Below are 27,548 nucleotides of genomic sequence, written 5' to 3' on the forward strand. Positions count from 1 at the left end.
TAGATAGACAGACATACAGATAGTCAAGTAACGTCAAGTCAAGTTTAGTGTTATTTAGATGTACATATGTATACCATCAAATGAGGCACCTTTTCTCCGAACCAGGGTATAAAGCACAGTAGTACACATAACACACATATAACACAGAATAACTTAGGAAAGAATTAAATCTACATATGAATTAGGCATAGATAAACAACGTAAAGTGTATAAATTAAATATTGTAGGGTACAGTGCAAATTTTCAGGTGACACTTCAAATACGACGAGGCAGGAAGCTCAAAAGCCTAATGGCCCGATTGAAGAGATTTGTTCCCCACCCTGGCCGTTCTTGTTTTGATGCATCGGAGTCTCCTGCCTGATCATCAACATCACAGCCGCTTTCGTGTCGTCTGGTTGATGTTGAGCAGGTCAGCGTCAGCTCAGTCAGCTGAGAATGGGCAGTCGCGCAGAACGTGTTCAATGTTCTGCACCCTTTCGCCACACTCACAGGGTCTTTAAACCCCACTTCACCATGTTGTCTCCCGTCCTACAAACTCCCGCTCTCGCTCTGTTGAGACTGCACCCCTTCCGTCTGTCAAGCAGTGCCCCGTCTGGCAACATTTCTGTGGGGTCTTGCACTGGTAGGTTGCCGGTTACTAGTGGTGTTCCGCAGGGGTCGGTGTTGGGGCCTCTTCTTTTTACACCGTATATCGACGATTTAGTTTTGTGGCTAAGTTTGTGGATGACACCAAGATAGGTGGAGGAGCAGGAAGTGTTGAGGAAACGGAAAGGTTGCAGAGAAACTTGGTCAGTTTAGGAGAGTGGGCAAAGAAATAGCAGATGAGATACAATGTTGAGAAATGTACGGTTGTATATTTTGGAAGAAGAAACAATCGGGCAGATTATTATTTAGATGGGGAGAAAATTCAAAAATCGGAAGTGCAAAGGGATTTTGGGGTTCCTAGTGCAGGTTGGATCGGCAGTAAGGAAAGCGAATGCTATGTTGGCATTCATTTCAAGAGGAATAGTGTTTAAGAGTAAGGATGTGTTGATGAGGCTCTACGGGGCACTGGTGAGACCCCATTTGGAATACTGTGTGCAGTTTTGGGCCCCCTATGTTAGAAAGGATGTGCTGATGTTGGAGAGAGTTCAGAGAAGATCCACTAGGATGATTCCTGGAATGCAGGGAGTAACATATGAGGAGCGCTTGTCGGCTCTTGGATTGTATTCATTAGAGTATAGAAGAATGAGAGGGGATCTCATAGAAACATTTCAAATGTTGAAAGGGTGGGACAGAGTAGTTGTGGAAAGGTTGTTTCCCTTGGTGGGTGAATCCAGGTCAAGAGGCCACAGTCTTAGAATTAGAGGGTACCCGTTTAAAACAGAGATGAGGAGAATTTTTTTTAGCCAGAGGGTCGTGGATTCATGGAATTCGCTGCCACATACAGCTGTGGAGGCACAATCATTGAGGGTGTTTAAGGAGGTTATTGACAGGTATCTAATTAGTCAAGGTATCAAGGGATATGGGGAAAAAGCCGGAAATTGGAACTAGATGGGAGAATAGTTTAGCGCATGGTGGAGTGGCGGAGCAGACTCGATGGGCCGAATGGCTTACTTCTGCTCCTTTGTCTTGTGATCTTGTGATCTTGTATTGATTGGTGGGGTTCTTCCTTCTGTTTGTTGCCAGAGGTTAATCTTGTATGTCTGGGGGTATGTTCCGTGCGGTAGTTCCGCCAGTGTAGCAAAGCTTTTCCTCGATTTTAGGCGGTTTGAAACTGGCACATGATGATGTAATGGGTGCCGTGGATCCGAGTTCTGTTTGCCGTTTTTCAATTTTTTGTTGCAGTGTGTCTTCGGATCTCTGGGGGGGGGGGCGGGGGGCAATGCCTGCAAATCTGTAAATGATGTTAGTGGGTGTGGGGCGCAGTGTGACCGTGATTATTCAGCAGGCTTCGTTAAGCAACGGGTCTATTTTCTTCGCATGGGCTGATCTGCCCCACACAAGTGCACAGTATTTTGCAGGTGCATAGCAGAGTGCTAAGGCAGTTGATCTAAGTGTGTGAGCATTAGCTCCGCATTTCGTGTCCTGGCTAATGGTAGAAAGTCAAAAAGGACGCTGGATGGATGGGTGAGATCCTTGATTATACTAAGGGCCCTGCGTACGCAGCGCTGCTGGTCAATGTCCCTGACAGATGGTAGGGATACCCCTATGATCCTCTCAGCCGTTCCCACAGTGCTTTAGTAAGGACATCCGGCCCTGTGCTCAGCTGCTGCCATGCTATATGGAGATGGAGCTGGTCAGGACGTTCTCAATGGTGCGTCTGTAAAATTCAGTTAAGATGGGGGTGTGAGCTTCGTTTTCCTTAGTCTACATGCTGTGTTTTCTTGTTTAGGAGGTGATATTGGCGGACCAGGTGAGATAGACATACAGATAAATAGATAGATAGGTATCCTCCGACACCTGCCTGTTCTTCCGCCTGTCTGAACGCTTCCTAAAGGCTTTTTATTAAAATATCGCATCTGTTTCCACCACCTCCCTTGACCGTGAGTTCCAGCACCCGCCGCTGTCTTGTGAAAAACGCTGCCCTGTTAATGTGTTTGAAATTCTAATCGTCAATCCTTTCCACCCTGGGAACAAAATATCTTCTTGGCCCTGTCTATGGGTCTCATAATTTTATAAACCTCGATCAGGTCTCCCCTTGGGCTCTGCCGCTCCCGAAGAAACTACCCAAGTTCGTCCAACCTCTCTTATTGCTCGTACCCTCAAACCCAGACCACATCTTGGTAAATTGATTTCCCAACCTCTCCAAAACCCATACACTAATTCTACAAGTTGACGACCACTTATTTAGAACACTTATTTAGCTCTTCGGCCCACGATGTTGTGCCGACATGTTAATCTACTCTAAGATTAATCTAATTGCGCCTTGAGCGTTCCCGAGGCCGGCTGCACAAAGCGGAGAGTTCGGTATCGAGCTAGCAACTCCATCCCGTAAATGTCCGGAGCTACAGAAATGCAAAACGGAAATTCCGAAGAACTCCTCTCTGGAAGAGGAAGGACCTGACATCAAGAAGATAGGTTACACCTGGGCACAACTTAAAAGGCTAAACCAGGACAGGGGACTCTGGTGAGCTGCCGTGGGCAATCCATGCCCCAGTAAGGGTGATCTAATATCAATTTAACCTTTCCCTCCCGCATAGCCCTCTAATTTCCATCATCCAAGGACCTATCTGAGAGTTTCTTTAATGACCCTGATGTACCTGTGTTTATCTCCAGGCTGGCTGGGCGTTCCACGCACTCACCACTCTCTGGTAAAAAGAGAGTAATAACTTTGACATCTCCACTACACTTGCCCCCAAACACCTAGAATTATGCCCCTCCTCTTATTAGCCATTTCCTGGAAAAACTGTCTTGCGTGTCCTCTGGATCTCTGCCTCTTATCATCTCGTACATCTCCATCAAGTCACTTCTCATCCTCCTTCGCTCCAAAGTGAAAAGCCCGAGATCGCTCTTCGCAAGGCATGTCCCGTAGTCCAAGCAGCATCCTGGTAAATCTCTTCTATAAATCTTCTGCACCCTCCTATAATGAAGTGAACACCATATCCCAAATAGAGATTCACAGACTGCAACATTACCTCACGGTCTTCAACTCAGCCAGGCGACTTACGAAAGCTAACACGGCTTACGTCTTCTTAAGCACCCTTTGACTTGAGTGGCAACTGAAAGGGATCCAGGAACGTGGGTCCTAAGACCCTCTGTTCCTCCACGCTGCTAGGAAGCCTGTCTTTCACCCTATATTCACTTTACACAGCTGTCGGAGCAGTGCTGTCAGGATAATCAAGGACACGACCCACACAGCCAACACACTTTTTGTCCCTCTTCCCTCCGGGAGAGGGTTCAGGAGCTTGAAGATTCGTATGGCCAGATTTGGGAACAGCTTCTTTCCAACTGTGATAAGACTGCTGAACAGATCCTGACCCGGATCTGGGCCGTACCTTCCAAATATCCGGACCTGACTCTCGGTTTTTTTTTTTTGCACTACCTTACTTTCCCTTTTCCATTTTCTATTTTTGATTTATAATTTAAATTTTTATTATATTTACTATCGATTGGAACTCCAGGGAGCGCGAAGCGCGGTATCAAATATTGCTGTGATGATTGCACGCTCTAGTATCAATTGTTTGGAGACGATAAAGTAATAAAGTAATATTCCGCCTTCAACTTCGATCCACAAAGCAAATCCGTTCGTATTTTTCACACTTCACACTATCTATTTGGATCCTCTAGGATTACTACACGGAGCTTAGAAAAATAGAGGGCTATGCGTTCGGGAAATTCTAGGCAGTTTCTAGCGTAGGTTACACGGTCGGCACAACATTGTGGGCCGAAGGGTCTGTAATGTGCTGTAAATTTCTATGTTCTAGCTTGGGCAGAGGAGTAATGTCTTTACATTGAGATTGTACGGTGGCCCCCGATGGCAACAGCTGGAATAAGGGATGCAGATGTGATCTCCTTGGTTTTGAATGGATTTTTAGGGTTTTGGATCGTTTGTGCCTGCGCCGAAAGGGCGACTGAGTTACAAACGGTTCCTTTGTCACGCTGCGCCTTTCGAATAACAGGTTCACCGCGAATCCCTTTGTTCGCCAAGAACCATTCGGCGTTCTCGCAGCCTTTGTCTCCCTGTTCCAATCTGAACTGCTGGCCCCGTTTGCGCCAATCAGAGCGCGGCGCGGCTGGACAGAACGTTCCACCGGGTGGGGTATAAGTAGGTGCGTTCGACGGGCGCAGCGACAAATTCGCTGAATTTGGGAGAGCAGAGAGAGAGAGAGAGAGAGAAGGATAAAGATCATGGTGAGTGTGTCCCGGGCCGGATTCAGCTAAGAGTTCGGGGGCGCGTCCTCACTGGTGGTGTGGGTTTCAGGCGGTGACTCCATTGGGTGACTGGGGTAGGCGGAAAGGAGGCGAAGTTTGCGAAGGTGTGGTGGAGGTGGTCTACCTGGGGAAGGATCGCGGACAAGTCCGCCCTTAACTAGTGGGAAAGCGGGAACCGCGAGGAGATTATGTTCATGGGACACGTAGGGAGCGTGCTGAGACCGGTCTTCGTTCGCTGTTCTTCCTGAATAACCGGTTGTCCTCTTCCGTCCCTCTCTCTACAGCGTGAGTGTATTTCAATCCACATCGGTCAGGCCGGCGTACAGCTGGGTAACGCTTGCTGGGAGCTGTACTGTCTGGAACACGGCATCCAGCCGGATGGACAGATGCCGAGTGACAAGACCATCGGAGGGGGCGACGATTCCTTCAACACCTTCTTCAGCGAGACGGGGGCGGGCAAGCACGTCCCGCGGGCCGTCTTCATCGACCTGGAGCCCACCGTGGTCGGTAAGGGGACGCAATAGTAATGACATTTTGAAACCTCAACGCGGTCTCCCCCCCCCCCCCTCCCCGTAAGAAGCCCTGCGGATTAAAAAACAAACAAACAAACAAACAAATATATAAATCGTGCTAATCCTCCCGTTCTGTGATCTTTCCCTAACAGATGAGGTCCGGACCGGCACCTACCGGCAGCTCTTCCACCCCGAGCAGCTCATCACGGGCAAGGAGGACGCGGCCAATAACTACGCGCGGGGCCACTGTTCCATCGGCAAGGAGATCGTGGACCTGGTTCTGGATCGCATCCGGAAGCTGGTAGGTTGTGGGCTGGTGCCCGTCAGCGAATTGTAAGCGTTTCCCATTGGCCAGTGTTGAACCCAATCCACACCTGTCCCACTATCCTCTCCCATTCCGAACGGAGAACAGCACAGTTACCTCACGCTCACCTCTTTCACCGCAGGCGGACCAGTGCACGGGGCTGCAGGGGTTTCTCATCTTCCACAGTTTCGGGGGCGGCACCGGCTCGGGCTTCACCTCCCTCCTCATGGAGAGACTCTCCGTCGACTACGGCAAGAAATCCAAGCTGGAGTTTTCCGTCTACCCGGCGCCCCAGATCTCCACCGCCGTGGTCGAGCCCTACAACTCGGTGCTGGTCACCCACTGCACCCTCGAGCACTCGGACTGCTCCTTCATGTTGGACAATGAGGCCATCTATGACATCTGCCGGCGGAACCTGGACATCGAGCGCCCCACCTACACCAACCTCAACCGCCTGCTGGGTCAGGTGGTGTCGTCTGTCACCGCTTCGCTGCGCTTCGACGGCGCCCTCAACGTGGACCTTCTGGAGTTCCAGACCAACCTGGTGCCCTACCCCCGCATCCACTTCCCGCTGGTGACCTACGCGCCACTCATCTCGGCCGAGAAGGCTTACCACGAGCAGCTGTCCGTGGCCGAGGTGACCAACGCCTGCTTCGAGCCGGCCAACCAGATGTTGAAGTGCGACCCCCGCCAGGGCAAGTACATGGCGTGCTGCATGCTGTACCGCGGAGACGTGGTGCCCAAGGACGTGAACGCCGCCATCGCCACCATCAAGACCAAGCGCTCCATCCAGTTCGTGGACTGGTGTCCGACCGGCTTCAAGGTGAGTGGACTGTTTGAGAACAAACCACGGGGCTTGGCGGGGAATTGGTGAAGGTTTGTAGAAGCGTCGTATCCTGTGTCACGGGGTGCTTCGTTCTGTCCAAGTGTTCCTAACCTTTTTTTATACCATGGAGCCTTACCATTAAATTCTTGGAATTCAAGTAGGGAAGCCAAAACTATCCACGTTTCTCCACATCCAAGTCCACATACGGTTCAGCCATCGAGTCTAGAATCTTTCTCTTCGAGAGCAACCTCCCCCACCCCTCCTATTTAAAACACCATTGCCAAGCACCTATAACCTATACCCTCTTCCAGCCTGGGAATAAGCCTATACCCCGGAGTAAGCCCATACCGGCCTGTTATATTGCACCTTTTACGCCAGTTTGGAAATGGAAATCGAACCCGTGTCTCTGGCGCCGTGAGGCAGTGGCTCTACCCGCTGCGCCACTGGAGCGCCTTCTAGTGGCCACTAATCATGAAGCTGTTTCTCTGAGTGCCTGAAATGAATGCTTCTTTTTCCCTCCCGTCCCACAGGTGGGCATCAACTACCAGCCCCCGACCGTGGTGCCCGGCGGCGACCTGGCCAAGGTGCAGCGCGCCGTCTGCATGCTGAGCAACACCACCGCCGTGGCCATGGCCTGGACCCGCATGAACCTCAAGTTCGACAAGATGTACGCCAAGCGGGCCTTCGTCCACTGGTACGTGGGCGAGGGGCTGGAGGAGGGGGAGTTCCAGGACGCGCGGGAGGACATGGCCTCGCTGGAGAAGGACTACGAGGAGGTTGGCATCGATTCGGCAGATCTGGACAAGAGGGCCGAGGAGGAAGAGTGATTTTATTTTATGCTTGTAAAGAATAGTTTATTTTTCTTTATACTGTTATCTAATCTATCTAATAAAATCTATTTTAAGCTTAGTTTTGCATTGCGTTTATTGAAATAAAAACAACCGCTTTGCGGGCCTTCACTTGGAGTACCATGAGCAGTTTTGGGTCCCTTGTCTAAAAAATGATGTGCTGTCATTGTGGAGGGTTCAAAGGAGTTTCAAAAAAATGATTCCGGAAAGGAAAGGCTTGTCACATGAGGAGCGTTCGATGGCTCTGGGCCTGTACTCACTGGAATTCAGAAACGCGAGGAGGGATCTCATTGAAACTTCTCGTGCGTTGGAAGGTCTCGATAGAGCCGATGTGGAGAGGATCTTTCCTGCGGTGTGGGAGTCTAAGACCAGAAGACGCAGCCTCAGATTAGAAGGATGACCATTTAGAACGGAGGTGAGGAGGAATTCTAGCTAGAGTGGTGACTGTGGAATTCGTTGCCACAGGCTGCTGTGGAAACCAAGTGACTGGGTATATATATTTCAGGCAGTGGTTGATTGATTCTCGATTAGTCAGGGCATTGAAAGGATACGAGGAGAAGGCTGACAGGGAAATCGATCAGCTATGATGAAATGGCGGAGGAGACTCGATGGGCCAAATGGTCTCATTCTACACCTATATTTTATGGTCTTATAAACTGCTGGGGTGGGGGGGGCGGCAATTATTTTAAATTCACGTTTATTGTCATGGGCGCAAGTACGTGCATAGGCCCGCTTACAGCAGCATCACAGGCAGCTGTCATCATGTAAGCAGCATTTGCAAGAACATTTCTGAAGTTAATTCATGTTAAATGTCTTTGATTGCAACAGCAAGAATAGAGCATGGCCTGGATGGGGGTCGGGGAGGTTCCCTGAAGATGGGCGCTGATCTCCGGCAACAACACTTCGTGCAGATGTGCTCATTGATGGGGAGGGCTTTACCATGATGGACTGGGCCGTATCCACTACTTTTGGTGGGATTTTCTGTTCAAAAGCCTTGGTGTTTCCATATCAGGATGTGAAGCAGCCAATCAATATATTTTCCACCATTCATCTATAGAGATTTTAGCTGTCATGCCGAATTTCCACAGACTCCTAAGGCAGTAGAGGCACCACCACGCTTTCTTTGCAATTGCACTTACCTGCCGAGCCCAGGACAGCTCCTCCAAAATGAATACACATTTGATTGGTTAGTGACATAGGCCAAATTCAGATCAATGGGACTAGCTCAAGGGGAAATTGCTTTGTGTATCCAGAACTGGCTTGCCCACAGAAGGAAAAGAGTAGTTGTAATGGTCATATTCTGCATGGAGGTCGGTGACCAGTGGAGTGCCTCAGAGATCTGTTCTGGGACCCTTACTCTTTGTGATTTTTATAAATGACCTGGATGAGGAAGTTGAGGGATGGGTTAGTAAATTTGCTGATGACAGAAAGGTTGGAGGTGTTGTGGATAGTGTGGAGGGCTGTCAGAAGTTACAGCGGGACTTTGATAGGATGCAAAACTGGGCTGAGAAGTGGCAGATGGAGTTCAAACTAGATACATGTGAGGTGGTTCATTTTGGTAGGTCAAATACGATGGCAGAATATAGTATTAATGGTAAGACTCTTGGTAGTGTGGAGGATCAGCAGGATCTTGGGGTCCGAGTCCATAGGACGCTCAAAGCAGCTGTGCAGGCGTATGGTGTATTGGCCTTCATTAATCGTTGAATTGAATTTAGGAGCCGAGAGGTAATGTTGCAGCTGTATAGGACCCTGGTCAGACCCCACTTGGAGTACTGTGCTCATTTCTGGTCTCCTCACTACATGAAGGATGTGGAAGCCATAGTAAGGGTGCAGGGGAGATATACAAGGATGTTGCCTGGATTGGGGAGCATCCCTTATGAAAACAGGTTGAGTGAACTCGGCCTTTTCTCCTTGCAGCGACGGAGGATGAGAGGGTGACCTGATGGAGATGTAGAAGATGATGTGAGGCATTGATCGTGTGAATAGTCAGAGGCTTTTTCCCAGGGCTGAAATGGTCGCCACAAGAGGACACAAGTTTAGGGTGCTGGGGAGTAGGTACAGAGGAGATGTCAGGGTTAAGTTTTTTACACAGAGAGTGGTGAGTGCATGGAATGGGATGCTGGCAACGATGGTGGAGGTGGAGACGATAGGGTCTTTTAAGAGAATTTTGGATAGGTACATGGAGCTTAGTAAAATAGAGGGCTATGGGTAAGCCTAATAATTTCTGAGGTAGGGACATGTTTGGCACAACTTTGTGGGCCGAAGGGCCTGTATTGTGCTGTAGCTTTTCTATGAATCACCTTGGTTAGCATGGATGAGTTGGGCTAAAGGACCTTTTCCTCCATATGAATCTTGAAACCAAAGCTTCTTAAGCCAAATGTGGAGGCGATATGCTGGTCCCTCAAAAAATTGTCCTCCATCACTAAGCACCTGGGTCATGCTCACTTCTTATTGTTGCCACCAGTGGGAGGTACAGGAGCCTGGAGACTCAGACGTGGTGATTTAGGAACAACTTCTCCTCAGCCAAACAATTTCTGAATGGCCAATAGCTAAGTGCAGCTTCAATGCAGTATTTAACTTTCCCAATGATACCACTGTCATAGGCCAAATCAATGTATAGAAAATGGATTGAAAATCTGGTTGAGTGGTGCCACAACAACTATCTCTTACTCAATGTAAGCAAGACTAAGGAACAAATTATTGACTTCAGGAGATGGAGCCAGTCCTCATCATAGAATCAGAGGTGGAGAGGGTCAGCAACTGTGAATTCCTTGCTGTTATCATTTCTGAAGACCTGTGCTGGGCCCAGCACATAAATGCAACTACGAAAAGAAAGTATGGGATCCTTAGGAGTTTGCTGAGATTCAGCATGGCATCTAAGACTTTGAGAAACTTCAATAGATACGTGGTGGAGAGCATATTGACTGGCTGCATCACAGTCGGATATGGAGACACCAGTGCCCTTGAACGGGAAACCCTACAAAAAGTAGTGAATACAGCCCAGTCCATCGCAGGTAAAGCCCTCCTCATCACTGCGCACATTTACGTGGAGTATCAGGGATGCCCACCACCCAGGTCATGCTCCCTTCCCACTGCTGCAATCAGGAAGAAGGTAGAGGAGACTTGGAACTCACACCTCCAGGTTTGGGAATGGTTATTACCTCTCAGCCATTTGGCTCTTGAACCAAAGGGGATAACCACATCACTGAAATACTCCCATAAACTACGGACTCATTTTCAAGGACTCTTCATCTCATGTTCTTATATTTGCTACATTATTATTATTATATTTACACAGTTTGTTGTCTTTATTACACCGGCTGAACATCAAAGTTGGTGCGGTCTTTGTTATGGCTATTATTCTATGGATTTATAGAGTATGCCCACAAGCAATGTTATCTCAAGGTTGTAAATGGTGACATAAGGGGATAACTTCATTCAGCTTCACTTGCCACATCACTGTACTGTCCCCACAACCTATGGACTCACTTTCAAGGATTCTTATCTCATGTGCTCGATATTTATTGTGAGCTGAATATGGGATGAACTGAAGGTCATAGGTTTGGGGTGAAAGTTTAAAAGTGGGGCAGTATGTTAGTATATGGATAATGTAACACTATTACTGTACCAATGACCACCAGGTGGGTTTTCCCACTTATTCCATTTGAGGTACAGAACGGGTAATGGGCTTTTCGGGCCCATTGAGCCCGTGCCGCCCAAATACACCCATGTGACCAAATCTCCAAATAACCGGTATGTCTTTGGACTGCGGGAGGAAACTGGAGCACTTGGCAGTCATGGGGAGAATGTACAAACTCCTTACAGGCAGCAGCCAGAATTGAACTCGGATGGCACGGTAGCACAGCGGTTAGCTTAACGCTGTTACAGAGCCAGCGACCCGGGGTCAATTCCCATCACTGCCTGTTTCCTCTTACAGACGAATGGCTTGGGGTCAGTGAGTTGTGGGCATGCTACATTGGCACCCATACAATCCTCACTGATTTGATTTGACACAAACGACACATTTCACTGTATGTTTCGACGCACTTGTGACTAACAGAGCAAATCTTTGAACAGGCTGCCAGGGTATTGGTCTTTAAGAGGCAGTCAGACAGACACAGACATGGCAGGGAATGGAGGATTGTGGAGCTCGTGCAGACAGGTGGTATTCGTTTAACTTGGTATTGTGTTTAGCAAAAACATTGTGGGCCGAAGGGCCTGTTCTGCGCCATCGTTCTATCCTCCTATAAAGACTACATATATCATATGTATGAGGACTAACCAATCAGGAGGGACGGATTAGTGTAGTGGATATGCCACCGGACAAGACATGCCCAGGCATCATCCCAGATTAGATGGCAGAGTTTGTCATCGAAACGTCGGTTAAAATCGATATTTAAGAAGAGTTTATTCGTAATATACTCCAGGAAAGGATTCGAGCCTGGTTCACTACAAATCCCATGATCCTTAGACAACTTCCGCAATATGGTGACGCCCGAGTCAACCGGTTGGCAGTTGCACATGCGTGATCCGATAGGGGGTGGGACGCCATGGCGGACGAGGCAACACGCCGGGTCCTGAGTGGGATCCCGCTGCTGCGGACCAACGCGGGCCCACGAGACAGCGAACGCTGGCGGGAGCGGCTGAAGGAGGAGTATCAGGCTCTGATTAAGGTGCCCGCTGGCCCCGGGGTCGCCGACCGACAAGTCGGGGCGGTGAGGGCGGAGGGTGCGTCCCGCCGAGGGTGTCGTGGACGGACCGGCCGCCACTTCCGGTCCTCCGGTGCTCCCAAAGGGTCCGGGCGGAAGGGATCCCGAGTCCCAATTCCCAGGTACCCGGCTCTCCCCACTCCCCGTGACCTCTCCCTGTCAAACCCCGTCCTACCGGTCCTATATGAACCGGGTGGGGTGTTCTGCTGAAGACGCCGGGGTCTGGGCAGGGGATGAATGGGGACGGGTCTGCCAGTTGGGTAGCAGGGAGGGCTGGTAGGTTGTCAAAGTCGAGTTTATTGTAAAATGCACAAGTACACGTATGCACAGGTGTAATGAAAAACTTACTTCAGCAGCATGACAACACATAACATCAGTTACACAACACTCCTAAACAAAATGTAACTTTTCAACAAGAACAAACGTAATTAAAACAAAAAAAAATCTAGTTTAGAATCATTGAAGGAAATGCGTGAACCTGGTGTTTTGAAAGGGTTACAGTGCGGAATAGCCCCTTCGAGACGTGCCGCCCAGCCCTGATTTAATCCTATCCTGATGACAGGACAATTTACAATAACCAATTAACCTACGAACCGCTATGTCTTTGGACTGTGGAAGGAAACCAGAGCACCTGGAAGAAACCCACATGGTCACGGGGAGAACATACAAATTCCTTACAGGCAGTGGCAGGATTTGAACCCCTTCACTGGTACTGTAAAGTGTTGTACTAACCACTATGCTACCATGCTATTCTGGTGTGGGACTATAGGGTTCTATAAATGCCACCTATAAATTTCCCGATGATACTATGGTAGGCAGAATTTCAGATGGCATACGGAAGCAAGATAGATCATTACCTTCTGGTAAGGGGGGGAGGGGACTGCAGAGGGTTGTAAACTTGGTCAGCTCCATCATGGGCATTTACCTCCCATTTACCCAGGACTTCAGTGAGTGATGCCCCAAAAAGGCAGCATCCATCATTAAGGACCCCCATCACCATGGACGTGTCTTGTTCTCATTGCTACCATCAGGAAGGAGGTGCAGAACCCTGAAGACACACACTGAACAATTTAGGAACAGCTGCTTCCCATCTGCCATCTTTTTTCTGAATGGACATTGAACCCATGGACACTACCTCACTACTTTTTATTTCTATTTTGCACTACTTATTTAATTTAACTATTATCTATATATATATTTTTTTACAGTAATTCATTTTTTTCTCTATTATCATGTATTGCATTGTGCTGTGGCCGCAAAGACAACAAATCTCATGACGTGCGCCAATGATATTAAAATCGATTCTGATTCTGCCTGATGGGAGTTGCGATGGCCCAGATGGTGGGGGTCTTTGGATGCTCCCAATCTTCACGTAGATGCTACCGATGGTGGGGAGGGACGTGCCTGTGATTGGATTGAGCTGAGTCCACCTCTCTCTGAAGCTCCTTACAATCCTGTGCATTTGAACTGCTCTACCAGACCTTATTGCAGCTAGTCAGGGTACTTCCAACGGTACTCGAACTTGCTTTAATTTCTCCCCCAGTCCCCCTTCTCCCTTCCTGCCTTTCCCATTCTCGGTCCCCTCTTCTCCTCACCTGACCCTCACCTCTTTCTGGTGCCCCTCCTCCTTCCTTTCTCTCCTCTCCTATCAACTTTCTCCTCCTTCAGCTCAATTTCCACCAATCACCTCCCCGCTTCTTACTTCATGTCCCCCTGCCCCCCCCCGCCCACCTGGCTTCACTTTTCACCTTCTTGTGTGTACTCCGTCCCCTCGCCCACCTCTTTATTCTAACTTCTTCCCCCTTCTTTTCCAGTCCTCGTGAAGGGCTTTGGCCTGAGACTTTGACTGTTTATTCCTTTCCATGGATAATACCTGACCTGCGAAGTTCCTCCAGCATTTTGTCTGTGTTTGTTCTGTGTTCTAAAAAAGGCCAGCATGAATGTGATGGGCCAAAGGGCCTGTTGCTGTAAGACTTTGAGAAATCAAAGGTTGGCAGAGGTTAAATGTGTGGATGAGCCCTTATGGTCCGTGACTTCAGGGAAGGGGACAAGCAGTCATGTGAAATGGTGCCTCGTTATGCAGCACTGCCACTTAAGAAAACCTCTCGATTAACACGAGTTCTCTTTTCACTCCAGTACGTGGAAAACAACAAGCAGGCCGACAACGACTGGTTCAGACTAGAGTCCAACAAAGATGGAACAAGGTGAGTCAGTAACACACACAAAATTGCTGCAGGAACTCAGCAGGTCAGGCAGCATCTATGGAAGGGAATAAACAGTCGATGTTTCAGGCCGAGACCCTTCATCAGGACTGGAAAGGAAGGGGGAGGAAGCCAGAGTATGAAGGTGGGTGGAGGGGAAGGAGGACGACCTCGAAAGTGATAGGGGAAGCCTGCTGGGTGGGGGAGGGATGAAGAAGTATGAAGCTGAGAGGTGATTGGTGGGAAAGGTAAAGTGCTGAAGAAATAGAATGGACTGTGGGAGAAAGAGGAGGAGGAGGGGCACCAGGGAGAGGGGACGGGCAGGTGAGGAGAAGAGAGTGGGTAGGAGGGGAGCCAGAATGGGGAATGGAAAGGTGGGGGTGGGGTGGAGGGAGAAATCGATGTTCATGCCATCGGGTTGGAGGCTACCCAGTTGGAATATGATTTTAGTATGGCGACACCGTGGCAGCAGAGGAGGCCGTGGGAACGGGCAGTGGAATTAAAACAGTTAGCCACTGGGAAATCCTGCCTGTTGCAGGGGGAGCGAAGGTGCTTAATAAATCGGAGCCCCGATCAACATCGAGTAATGTTGGTCAAGTGTTGGGCCAGGGCCTGATATCACTTGGGTTGCCTTTAAATCTCTGCCCTCGCCCCTGAAACCTGTGCCCTCTGGTTTTAGACTCTCTTACCCTGAGAGGGAAATAATAGACACCCACCTTATCTACAACCCTCGAGCTTTTGTAAAGGTGGTTAGGTCACCATTAGCCCCTTTTGCTCCGGGGAAAGCATCCCACCTGTCCAGTTGTCATCGCAGATTAACTGGGCTCTGGAAGCTCACTTGTAGCCAGGGAGAGCAGCATGGCCCCGGTCGCCCACGCTGTCCTGGAGTTTGGCTCTGTCCCGGACGGGCAGAAATCGGGGAGGGTGTGGGCTGGGGAAGCTGCTGCTGATGGAATCACTGAGGCTGTCTTCCGCAGGTGGTTCGGCAAATGTTGGTACATTCACGAGCTGCTGAAGTACGAGTTCGACATTGAGTTCGATGTGAGTGGCGATGTCATTCCCTCGGAGACTGAGCATTTGTCCACCCTTCTGCTTGGCACCTTGTTCACCCCCTCCCCCCACCTTTTGCCCTGACACTTCTCTACTCTTACTCCTCTCTCCCCCTCCTTGTCAGCCCCCTCCCATCAACTGCCCTGACCCTTCTCCGTTCTCCCACGCACACCTACTCTCTTTCTGCCATCCTTCTCCCCTCTCCAACTGCACTGTCACTCCCACTTCCCTCCCTCCTCCATCACACATTGCTCCCACCCATCTACCTCCTTTTTCCTCCCAACTCCCCGTCACTCCCACTCCCCTCTTTCTCCCCCTTCTCATCCCTCGCCAGTTGCTCCCACCCGTCTACCCTCTTTTTTACTTCCCCTCTAACTCCCCCGTCACTCCCACTTCTCATCCCTTGCTGGTCACTTCCACCCTTCTCACCTTGTTCTCCCCCTGCCTGTCACTCACACCTCCCCCACTTCTCCCTCTCCCCACTTCCTTTCCCCGAATGGTCCCAACTACCACTTCCCCCAGTCAGTCAGCACGTCCCCCAGCACTCCCACTCAGCCCCCTTTGTCTCCCCACTCTCCCCCTTATCACTTCCATTCATCACCCTTCTATCCCCTTACCCGTCTCCCATTATCGCCTGACACTTTCTCCCCCGCCCCTCCCAGCACACGCCTTTCTCCCACCCCCTATAATTCTTTCATGTTGCTCCCACCTCCCCTCTTTCACCCTCCCTCTCCACACCCACTCTTCTCCCCACCCCTCCCATTCCCAGCCCCCCCATGTCTCCCGGTGCCACGTCTTCTCCCCACCCTCCTCCCTCCTGCCTCATTCCATCTCCTCACTTTTCTCCCCCTCTCCCTTATTCCTCCGGGTGATGGCAATGGTGTTACAGAAGGAGGGAGTGGGTAGCAGAGGGTAGTGGGGTTACGGGGGGGGGGGAGTTGTGGAGTGGGTCAAAGAGAGTAGTGAGGAGAGGGAGTGGGTGAGAGAGGGTGTTGGGGTTACCGAGGGGGGAATAACTAAAATAACTGGGCCCAGAACACACACACTCTTATGACTCAAAACACTCTTTTTATTTTACTTCTGCACAAGGTTTACAGCATGGCCCCTGTCACCCACACCGTCCTGAAGTCTAAGCAGAAATCTACTAATTTTAAACAGAATTGGCTTATCAGTTACGGATTTTATTTATTGTAAATGGTATACGTGTGAACTGACTCACAAGATCAATCGCCATTCACAATAGAGGTGCTAAAGTCAATCGAAACTTTAAGCAGAGAGCCGATGATATTTTGCAGTTAGTGAAGACAATCGAGCCTTAGTTGTTGAGTACATTTCACATCCATCCTTTATTCTTATCTCACCTGTCTTCGCTATATCCTATTGTGTAAAGGGAAGCTTATGTTTTAGGAAGACCTTTCTGTAAAAGTCTCACTACAGAGGCCTCTCTCGTTTGGGTTGAGTATACACTATCTTGTCTAGTAAGTTTCCGGCAGTCTGACTTCAAAGGTCTAGCTTGACTATAATGGCCCCAGGCTATCCTTGCCTTTCCATGGCTTCCACTGTAGGAGAGGGCAGTGGAGTTGTGGGGTTAAGGCTGATTTATACTTCTGCGTCAAATGACGCTGTACCCTATGCCCTACCCTACCCCATAGCCTGACGCGCACCTCTCCAAAAATGTAACCGCGCGTCGTGGTGACGCAGACCGCTACAACTGTGATTGGTCCACTTTGGTAGCATCGGATTTCCTCCTGGCTCTAGGCATACTGTGCGCACACTGATGCAAAATAAATGGTTGGAGACGGTGAACCAAATCGTCAAGCCTACCATCCGAAAATATTTGAAATGCATTTCCTTGTCCATGTCTTTCAGTGGCCGGACAAGCACACAAAATTCACCCTCCTTCTGCCTGAATCTGTTCAATGGTCATACACACCATCTCCTCCGACGTCTCCTCTCTTTTCTGCGTTGCAGTAATTTCAATAAAAGTAACCCTTGTTCAACATTTATTAGCTCCAACTCCAACATGATGCACTCAGTCACCATTAGAAACTAGCGTTTTGGCGGTGAATTGCAGAGCGATGCAGGCACAACAACGCACAGGTGTAAATGCTCACAGTGGCACAGGCTGCTTATGAAGGCTGCGGCGTAGCCTACTACGCAGAAGTACAAATCAGCCTTTATGTGGGGGCGGGGGGAGGAGTGGGTGGGGGAGGGAGGTGGGGTTACAGAGGTGTCTGGGAGATGCTGTGAGGGTTTGGGCTGGTGCTGGGATTGTGTAGGGAGTGGGGCGCGGAGGAAACATGCCAGGGAGGAAGTTGGGGGCTGGGGGGAAAGGGGTGTGTAGTGGTCAAGCAGAGATGACAAAACCCCTCCTTTCCTGAACCTCTGCAGATTCCCGTCACGTACCCCACGACGGCCCCCGAGATCGCCGTCCCAGAGCTGGACGGCAAGACGGCCAAAATGTACAGGTAGGAAGTGTGGGAGGGGTGTATGGGATGGGTGGGGGGAGTGGAACAGAGAGGGAGGAAGGAACACAAGAGTGTGGAAGGGGGGGAAGTAATGCACAGGAGGGGGAATAAGAGAGGTGTATGGGAGGGGAGATGGTAGTGTGTGATGGGGGAGGGGGAGAAAGTGGTGCACATGAAGGAGAGGAGAGGAGGGCTGAAGGATGTATGCAGGGGAGAAAGTGAGTGGGAAGGGGCGTATAGGGTGGAGGCAGAGAGAGGACAAACAAGGTGAATTTTGCACTGTCATATCCTTTCCCTAGCTCCACCATCCCCACCCCACCCCACTCCAGGGCAGAGACTCTCTGCTCTATTCTGTGCCTTGGGGAGCTACACCGCACAGAAAGATCCCACAGAGCGCTGACGAATCAGGAGCGGCCTCTCCTTGCACGTCCCAGCTGCCCTCCTTGGCACTCCCTCCTGATGACCCACCCTGTTGAATGCACCAACTCCCCCTACCCCCGACAACCTTCCCTCCACTTGACCCCCAACTCTCCCCTCCGTGTCGGGCACCTTGGTGACCTTCCTTGTTGCCACCCCCGACTTCACCCATTCCGCAACCTCCTTCCCCAACTGCAGCTGTGTCGTAGTACCACGCTGGAGCCTGACAGGATTACAGAATCAGGATTAATCAGAATCAGGATTAATGTCGTTGGCACATGTTGTGAAATTCGTTGTCTTTGAGGCAGCAATACATTGCAACACATCCTAGAATAAAATGTGAATTACATCGGTGAGGCCAAATTTGGAGAATTGTGTACAGTTCTGGTCACCGAATTAAAGGAAAGATGTCAACAAATTAAAAAGAGTACAGAGGAGATTTACTAGAATGTTACTTGGCTTTCAGCACCTAAGTTACAGAGAAAGGTTGAACAAGTTAGGTCTTTATTCTTTGGAGCATAGAAGGTTGAGGGGGGACTTAATAGAGGTATTTAAAATTATGAGGGGGATAGATAGAGTTGACGTGGATAGGCTTTTTCCATTGAGAGTAGGGGAGATTCAAACGAGGACATGAGTTGAGAGGTAACTCAGAGAGTGGTAGCTGTGTGGAACGAGCTTCCAGCAGAAGTGATAGAGGCAGGTTTGGTTTTGTCATTAAAAAAAAAAATTGGATAGTTATATGGACAGGAAAGGAATGTTATGGGTTGAGTGCAGGTCGGTGGGACTAGGTGAGAGTAAGCGTTCAGCACGGACTAGAGGGCCGAGATGGCCTGTTTCCGTGCTGTAATTGTTATATGGTTATATATTTTAAATAGTTAAATAGGAAGTGTTAAAAACAGAAATAAAAAAAGTAGTGAGATGGTGTTCATGGGTTCAATGTCCATTCAGAAATCGGATGGCAGAGGGGAAGGAGCTGTTCCTGAATTGTTGAGTGTGTGTCTCTTCAGGCTCCTGTACCTCCTTCCTGATGGTAGCAGTGGGAAGAGGGCATGTCCTGGGTGGTTGGGGTCCTTAACGATGGATGGTGCCTTTCTGAGACATCGCTCCTTGGAGATGTCCTGGATGCTATGGAGACCAGTGCCCATGATGGAGTTGACTGCGATTACAACTCTCTGCGGCTTATTTCAATCCTGTACTGTAGCCTCCATCCCCCCCCCCATACCAGACGGTGATGCAGCCAGTCAGAATGCTTTCCACGGTACATCTGTCGGAACTTTTGAAAGTTTTTGGTGACAAACCAAATCTCCTCAAACTCCTAATGAAATATCGCTGCTGTCATGTCTTCTTTGTAGCTTTGCCACATAGACATAGGTATAAAGTCAGTAGAGCAGGGCAATAAGCACACAGGACTGTGGTTATTGTGCCAATGTGAGCTCAGTGGGGTCTGTCAGCTAAGATATCGAGGATCCGGGTGTACAGGGAGGTACCGAGGGCCAGGTCATGGGGTTAGCGAGGATATTATTGAGTAATACTAGGCTTTACAGCATACAGAGTCCGTGCCAACTATTTATACCGATCTCATCTTAAACCCCCTATTCCCATTGTCCTCCCCCCTTATCCACATGGGCACTGTGGAGACAATTAACCCACCAGCTCCGCATGTTTGTTGGGATGTGGGACGGGAACCTACTGGGCCACAGGGAGGGTATGGAGACATCACACGCAGACACACACACAACACACAAAAAGCCCTCTCTGCAGGAGTAAATCTCCCTCTCCCTCCCCCTGTCCCTCTCCCCCCTCTCTCTCTCTCACACACACACACACACACTGTAATCACATTTCCCTCTGAAACTTACTGGATACTAGAAGGCCTGGATAGAGCAGATGTGAAGAGGAAATTCCCATCAGCGGGAGAACCTGGAAACTGAGGGCACAGCCCCAGTATAAGGAGACGTTCCTTCAGAACTGAGACGAGGAGGAGCCCCTTCACCCACAGGGTGGTGAATCCGAGGATTTTGTTGGCGCATAGAGCTGCAGAGGCCAAATTATTGGATGAATAAGGCAGAGATTGATGTGTTCCTGATTAATAGGGAGTGGGGTGGTCGGGAGTTACCGCGAAAAGATGGGCAAATGGGGCTGAGAGAGAAACGAGAACTGTATGGGGAAAAAAACTCATAGAACAGTATAGCATTTGATGTTATGCTGAATACTTAACTTTCTCCACCATCAATTTAACCCTTCCCACCATAATCCTCTGTTTTACTTACACGTGCGCATAGAAAAAATACAGCTCAGAAACAGGCCCTTCGGCCCATCTAGTCCATGCTGAACTATTTAAGCAGCCTACACCCATCAACCTGCACTGGGTCCATACCCCTCCCATTGATACACCTGTCCAAACTGCTCTTAAACGTTGAAATCAAGCTCGCAAGCACGACTTGTGCTGGCAGCTCATTCCACACTCTCACCACCCTCTTGAATGAAGAGGTTTCTCCAAATGTTCCCCTTAAGTGTTTCACCTTTCACCCTTAACCTCTGGCTGTAGCCCCACTCAACCCCCAGGGAAATGTCTGCTTGCATTTACCCTGTCTATACCCCACATAAGTTTGTGTCCCTCTATCAAATGTTCGCTCAATATTCTCGGTTCCCTGAACTCTAGTTAATCTTTCACTGATCCTGTTATAGTTACTATTCTATAGATTTGCTGAGTATGCCCGCAGGAAAATGAAAATGGGTTGTATATGGTGACATATATGTACTTTAATAACGAAATTTACTTTGAACTTTGAATAAAGTCAGAACCTATTCAATCTTTCCTTACGAATTAAATAATCCAGTCCCAGCAACATCCTTGTAAATTTTCCCTGTACTCTTTCATGCTTATTTACATCTTCCCTGTAGATAGGTGCCCAAAAGCTGCTCACAATACTCAAAATGAGGCCTCACCAGCGTATATAAAATTTCAGCATAACATCCCATCTCCTGTACTCAGTACTTTGATTTATGAAGGCTGATCTGCCAAAAGCTTTCTTATTACCCTATCTATCTGTGACACCACTTTCAATGAATTACGGATCTGTATGCACACCTCAGTCCCCTACGATTATCTAAGAGTGTCTTAAATATCTCTATTGTTCCGATTCCCATTCTGACGAGTTGGTCCAAGCGAACTGGCATGTGCGAAGATGAGTCCACCCTCAGGGTGGAGGAGCAACACCTTGAATTCAATTTTGGTTCCCTCCAACTCGATTATCGATTTTTCCTTCCTCTAAACATACCCCCCTCATTCCCCACTCTGACCTTCTACTTCTTCTCACCTGCTTATTACTTCCTCCTGGGTCTCCTCCTTGCCTTTCTCCTGTGGACCAGTCTCCTCTCCTGTCAGATTCTTTCTTCTCCAGCCCTCGATCTTTCCTACCTACCTGGCTTCACCTGTCACCTTCCAGCTAGCTGCTTTCCTGTTCCCCTCCCTTCTCAGTCCTCAAGGATGGTCTTGGCCCGAAACGTCTATGCTGCCTGACCTGCTGAGTTCTTCCAGCACTTGTGTGTTGCTTTGGATTTCCAGCATCTGCAGACTTCCTCGTGTTCATTGTTGCATCAGCCTCTACCATTACCCCAGCAATGTGTTCCATGCTTAGAATAAATCTGACCTCTCCGCTGACCATTCCTCCACTCACCTTTAACAGTTGTCCTCCAGTATCGGCCATTGCCGCCCCAGGAAAGATGCCTGACCTTCCTTAGGCACATCTTAGATATCTCAGTGAACTCTGTAACGGTTACATTCTGGGAGCCCTGTTTACCAGTGGGTGACAACTCGCCACTCCCATTCTGATTGTTCACACTGCTTCTTTGTTCTCCATGCAGAGGGGGGAAGATTTGCCTGACGGACCACTTCAAGCCACTGTGGGCGCGCAATGTGCCGAAGTTTGGGCTGGGGCACCTGATGGCCCTTGGGGTGAGTTCCTGAAGAATGTCTCTTCTTGGTTGGGCAGCTTCACTCCTTGTCTGATCCAGGGAATGTGTGATGGGATGGTGGGGACGGAGCTTCACTCTGTGTCTGACCCCAGGAGTGAGTGATGGGACGGTGTGGAGGGAGCTTCACTCTTGTGTCTGACCTCGGGAATGTGTGATGGGACTGTGTGGAGGGAACTTCACTCTGTGTCTGACCCCAGGAGTGTGTGATGGGAAGGTGTGGAAGGAGCTTCACTCTGTGTCTGACCCCGGGAGTGAGTGATGGGACGGTGTGGAGGGAGCTTCACTCTGTGTCTGACCCCGGGAGTGTGTGATGGGACGGTGTGGAGGGAGATTCACTCTGTGTCTGACCCCGGGAGTGTGTGATGGGACGGTGTGGAGGGAGCTTCACTCTGTGTCTGACCCCGGGAGTGAGTGATGGGACGGTGTGGAGGGAACTTAACTCTGTGTCTGACCCCGGGAGTGTGTGATGGGACGGTGTGGAGGGAGCTTCACTCTTGTGTCTGACCCCGGGACTGTGTGATGGGACGGTGTGGAGGGAGCTTCACTCTGTGTCTGACCACGGGAGTGAGTGATGGGACGCTGTGGAGGGAGCTTCACTCTGTGTCTGACCCCGGGAGAGTGTGATGGGACGGTGTGGAGGGAGCTTCACTCTGTGTCTGACCCCAGGAGTGTGTGATGGGAAGGTGTGGAGGGAGCTTCACTCTGTGTCTGACCCCGGGAGTGTGTGATGGGACGGTGTGGAGGGAGTTTCATTCTGTGTCTGACCCCGGGATTGTGTGATGGGACGGTGTGGAGGGAGCTTCACTCTGTGTCTGACCCCAGGAGTGTGTGATGGGACGGTGTGGAGGGAGCTTCACTCTGTGTCTGACCCCGGGAGTGTGTGATGGGACGGTGAGGAGGGAGCTTCACTCTGTGTCTGACCCCGGGAGTGTGTGATGGGACGGTGTGGAGGGAGCTTCACTCTGTGTCTGACCCCAGGAGTGTGTGATGGGAAGGTGTGGAGGGAGCTTCACTCTGTGTCTGACCCCGGGAGTGTGTGATGGGACGGTGTGGAGGGAGTTCATTCTGTGTCTGACCCCGGGATTGTGTGATGGGACGGTGTGGAGGGAGCTTCACTCTGTGTCTGACCCCGGGAGTGTGTGATGGGACGGTGTGGAGGGAGCTTCACTCTGTGTCTGACCCCGGGAGTGTGTGATGGGACGGTGAGGAGGGAGCTTCACTCTGTGTCTGACCCCGGGAGTGTGTGATGGGACGGTGTGGAGGGAGCTTCACTCTGTGTCTGACCCCGGGAGTGTGTGATGGGACGGTGTGGAGGGAGCTTCACTCTGTGTCTGACCCCGGGAGTGTGTGATGGGAAGGTGTGGAGGGAGCTTCACTCTGTGTCTGACCCCGGGAGTGTGTGATGGGACGGTGTGGAGGGAGCTTCACTCTGTGTCTGACCCCGGGAGTGTGTGATGGGACGGTGTGGAGGGAGCTTCACTCTGTGTCTGACCCCGGGAGTGTGTGATGGGACGGTGTGGAGGGAGCTTCACTCTGTGTCTGACCCCGGGAGTGTGTGATGGGACGGTGTGGAGGGAGCTTCACTCTGTGTCTGACCCCGGGAGTGTGTGATGGGACGGTGTGGAGGGAGCTTCACTCTGTGTCTGACCCCGGGAGTGTGTGATGGGAAGGTGTGGAGGGAGCTTCACTCTGTGTCTGACCCCGGGACTGTGTGATGGGACGGTGTGGAGGGAGCTTCACTCTGTGTCTGACCATGGGAGTGAGTGATGGGACGGTGTGGAGGGAGCTTCACTCTTGTGTCTGACCCCGGGACTGTGTGATGGGACGGTGTGGAGGGAGCTTCACTCTGTGTCTGACCCCGGGACTGTGTGATGGGACGGTGTGGAGGGAGCTTCACTCTGTGTCTGACCCCGGGAGTGTGTGATGGGACGGTGTGGAGGGAGCTTCACTCTGTGTCTGACCCCGGGAGTGTGTGATGGGACGGTGTGGAGGGAGCTTCACTCTGTGTCTGACCCCGGGAGTGTGTGATGGGACGGTGTGGAGGGAGCTTCACTCTGTGTCTGACCCCGGGAGTGTGTGATGGGACGGTGTGGAGGGAGCTTCACTCTGTGTCTGACCCCGGGAGTGTGTGATGGGACGGTGTGGAGGGAGCTTCACTCTGTGTCTGACCCCGGGAGTGTGTGATGGGACGGTGTGGAGGGAGCTTCACTCTGTGTCTGACCCCGGGAGTGTGTGATGGGACGGTGTGGAGGGAGCTTCACTCTGTGTCTGACCATGGGAGTGTGTGATGGGACGGTGTGGAGGGAGCTTCACTCTGTGTCTGACCCCGGGAGTGTGTGATGGGACGGTGTGGAGGGAGCTTCACTCTGTGTCTGACCCCGGGATTGTGTGATGGGACGGTGTGGAGGGAGCTTCACTCTGTGTCTGACCCCAGGAGTGTGTGATGGGACGGTGTGGAGGGAGCTTCACTCTGTGTCTGACCCCGGGAGTGTGTGATGGGACGGTGAGGAGGGAGCTTCACTCTGTGTCTGACCCCGGGAGTGTGTGATGGGACGGTGTGGAGGGAGCTTCACTCTGTGTCTGACCCCGGGAGTGTGTGATGGGACGGTGTGGAGGGAGTTTCACTCTGTGTCTGACCCCGGGAGTGTGTGATGGGACGGGGTGGAGGGAGCGTCACTCTGTGTCTGACCCCGGGAGTGTGTGATGGGAAGGTGTGGAGGGAGCTTCACTCTGTGTCTGACCCCGGGACTGTGTGATGGGACGGTGTGGAGGGAGCTTCACTCTGTGTCTGACCATGGGAGTGAGTGATGGGACGGTGTGGAGGGAGCTTCACTCTTGTGTCTGACCCCGGGACTGTGTGATGGGACGGTGTGGAGGGAGCTTCACTCTGTGTCTGACCCCGGGACTGTGTGATGGGACGGTGTGGAGGGAGCTTCACTCTGTGTCTGACCCCGGGAGTGTGTGATGGGACGGTGTGGAGGGAGCTTCACTCTGTGTCTGACCCCGGGAGTGTGTGATGGGACGGTGTGGAGGGAGCTTCACTCTGTGTCTGACCCCGGGAGTGTGTGATGGGACGGTGTGGAGGGAGCTTCACTCTGTGTCTGACCCCGGGAGTGTGTGATGGGACGGTGTGGAGGGAGCTTCACTCTGTGTCTGACCCCGGGAGTGTGTGATGGGACGGTGTGGAGGGAGCTTCACTCTGTGTCTGACCCCGGGAGTGTGTGATGGGACGGGGTGGAGGGAGCGTCACTCTGTGTCTGACCCCGGGAGTGTGTGATGGGACGGTGTGGAGGGAGCGTCACTCTTGTGTCTGACCCCGGGAGTGTGTGATGGGACGATGTGGAGGGAGCTTCACTCTGTGTCTGACCCCGGGAGTGTGTGATAGGAAGGTGTGGAGGGAGCTTCACTCTGTGTCTGACCCCGGGAGTGTGTGATGGGACGATGTGGAGGGAGCTTCACTCTGTGTCTGACCATGGGAGTGTGTGATAGGAAGGTGTGGAGGGAGCTTCACTCTGTGTCTGACCCCGGGAGTGTGTGATGGGTTGGTGTTGATGGAACTTGGGTGTTCCGTGGTTTCAGACAAGACAGTGACTGAGCAGCCCTTCAGGTTTGGGGAGGGGAGGGGAGGGGGTATTCTCCTCATCCATTGACTGGCTTTTTTTCTCTCTCCCCCAGTTAGGACCGTGGCTGGCTGTGGAAATTCCTGATCTAATTGCCAAAGGGCTCATCCAGCACAAGACAGCAACGGACAAAGCGTAGGGGGTGGGCGAGGGGAGATCCTTGGAGGCGAGGTGACACAGTGCTTGGGCTACTCTCCGTGGCAGAATGAGTGCCTCCTCACTGTTCATTGCCCTCTGTACAAATCGCTTGGAGCTATGGTCCATTCTCCTGTCCTCGTCCTACTCTTGACCCGTCCATCCATCCCCTTCTCCGTCCTTTCATTCCCTTCATACTTCCACTTCTCGGTTGTTCCCTCTTGGGTGGGGACGAAGGCACAGGTGTGCTTCCATCCAGGGTGGAGAGGATTGGCACACAGATTCGGGATGGAGATTGGTTGGGAGGCCTGTGGCCCACGGTGGCTCAGCGGGTAGAGCAGCTGACTCAGGAGATCCCGGTTCGATCCCACCCTCTGCCGTTGTGTGTCTGTCTGTCTCTCTTTCATTGTCTGGGTAACACACACACACTAAATGCTGGAGGAACTCAGCAAGTCAGGCAGTTTCTAAGGAGGAAAATGAACAATTGATGTTTCCGGCTGAGACTCTTCACTGGGTGTGGAAAAGGGGCGGGGGGAGAGGCTGAAAAGTCAGCTGTTTAATTCCCTCCATAGATCCTGCCTTCCTTGCCGAGCTCTTCCAACATTCAGCGTATATTGTTCAGGCATTCCTGCGCCGACAGAATCTCGTGTTTGTGCGTGTCTTTCTCCGTGTGTCTACCCCGTGTATCCCTCCCACCTCCCAACTTCTGACGGCGAGTTAATTGTTCCCCCACCCCCACCTTGTTTATGGACGAGGGGGAGAGGTGGGTTTGATGTTGGATCAGTGTAAGTAAGTGGCTGAAGGCCGGGCGAAGACTCTGGGCCGGGAGGCCCATTCCCCGTGATATCCTTCCCGATTCTGCTCTCTCCCAACCCCCTGTGTTGGGAGGTGCCCGAATTGCATACGTGGGGAAGAGCGTGGAATGCTCCGACTCTGGCCCTGGTGCGGTTCGAGTATACAGCCCAATCCCAGCCTCTCTGCCTCAATTCCACATCATTCGGGGTGACACCTCCCAAAAACAAAAACAGGGAACACAGCCCTGCACTCTGTGGATCCTCGACCTCCCAAATCCTTCAACACTGCGGGCATTCCTCTGAGCGCCATCCCCCTGTCAGGCTGTTCCTCTCCCTACCCCACACAGACCCTTTCCCCTGCCCGGGGTTAACAGGGCCGGGATTTTTGCTGGCCTGGAGGTTTAGGTCGGAGCTCTGACCGCCGTTCCGAGGACCAGCCTCTGTGCCGAGGGCAGGGGCTGGAACGGTGGGCCGGGGTGGGCAGTGATTTCATAAGGGGCGGCTCACCTGGTTGACACCTTCTCACCTGTTGTGTCGTGTAGAATGTGTAATAAAGTGTGGCAGACTGTTTTGCCGTCTGTTTGATTCCTTTTTTTTTTGTAACACAAGTCATTTGTGGTGGTGATTAGCCTGTGTCAATCAGCGCATTGAGTACAGGAGTTGGGATGACATGGTAAAGCTGTACAAAATGTTGGTGAGGCCTAATTTGGAGTATCATCTGCAGTTCTGGCCACTTACCTACCGGAAAAATATTAATGAAAGAGTAGAGAGAAAATTTACAAGGATTTTGCCAGATTTGAGGATGAGTTATGGGGAAAGGTTGACTAGGTTA

At 51.0% G+C, this 27,548-nt stretch overlaps 2 protein-coding genes across 2 annotated transcripts; both read left to right on the forward strand.

The window, feature by feature from the left end:
* The first annotated feature begins 5,225 nt into the window (after nt 1-5,225).
* Nucleotides 5,226-7,323, forward strand: LOC140715594 (tubulin alpha-1 chain-like). Its single transcript, XM_073027960.1, has 4 exons — nt 5,226-5,361; nt 5,519-5,667; nt 5,813-6,493; nt 7,027-7,323. The coding sequence occupies exons 1-4, from the start codon at nt 5,241-5,243 to the stop codon at nt 7,321-7,323; spliced, it is 1,248 nt and encodes a 415-aa protein (XP_072884061.1). The 5' UTR covers nt 5,226-5,240.
* Nucleotides 7,324-11,876: 4,553 nt separating this feature from the next.
* ufc1 (ubiquitin-fold modifier conjugating enzyme 1) lies at nt 11,877-27,286 on the forward strand. The gene is made up of 6 exons (XM_073028600.1): nt 11,877-12,017; nt 14,190-14,257; nt 15,232-15,295; nt 17,696-17,772; nt 22,057-22,147; nt 25,843-27,286. Exons 1-6 carry the CDS (start codon nt 11,895-11,897, stop codon nt 25,924-25,926), a joined length of 507 nt encoding a protein of 168 aa, XP_072884701.1. The 5' UTR covers nt 11,877-11,894; the 3' UTR covers nt 25,927-27,286.
* Nucleotides 27,287-27,548: the final 262 nt, after the last annotated feature.

This window comes from Hemitrygon akajei, chromosome 24 (assembly GCF_048418815.1).
Source record: "Hemitrygon akajei chromosome 24, sHemAka1.3, whole genome shotgun sequence".
In the NCBI taxonomy this organism is placed as follows: Eukaryota; Metazoa; Chordata; class Chondrichthyes; order Myliobatiformes; family Dasyatidae; genus Hemitrygon; species Hemitrygon akajei.

Bases quoted from the DNA above. Each gene is read 5' to 3' on its own strand.
- LOC140715594 (XM_073027960.1), top strand. From the start codon at position 5,241: ATGCCGAGTGACAAGACCATCGGAGGGGGCGACGATTCCTTCAACACC. The intron at 5,668-5,812 runs GTAGGTTGTGGG...CTTTCACCGCAG, and splicing joins TGGATCGCATCCGGAAGCTG to GCGGACCAGTGCACGGGGCT. The intron at 6,494-7,026 runs GTGAGTGGACTG...CCCGTCCCACAG, and splicing joins GGTGTCCGACCGGCTTCAAG to GTGGGCATCAACTACCAGCC.
- ufc1 (XM_073028600.1), top strand. From the start codon at position 11,895: ATGGCGGACGAGGCAACACGCCGGGTCCTGAGTGGGATCCCGCTGCTG. The intron at 14,258-15,231 runs GTGAGTCAGTAA...TGTCTTCCGCAG, and splicing joins TCCAACAAAGATGGAACAAG to GTGGTTCGGCAAATGTTGGT. The intron at 17,773-22,056 runs GTAGGAAGTGTG...TTCTCCATGCAG, and splicing joins AAGACGGCCAAAATGTACAG to AGGGGGGAAGATTTGCCTGA.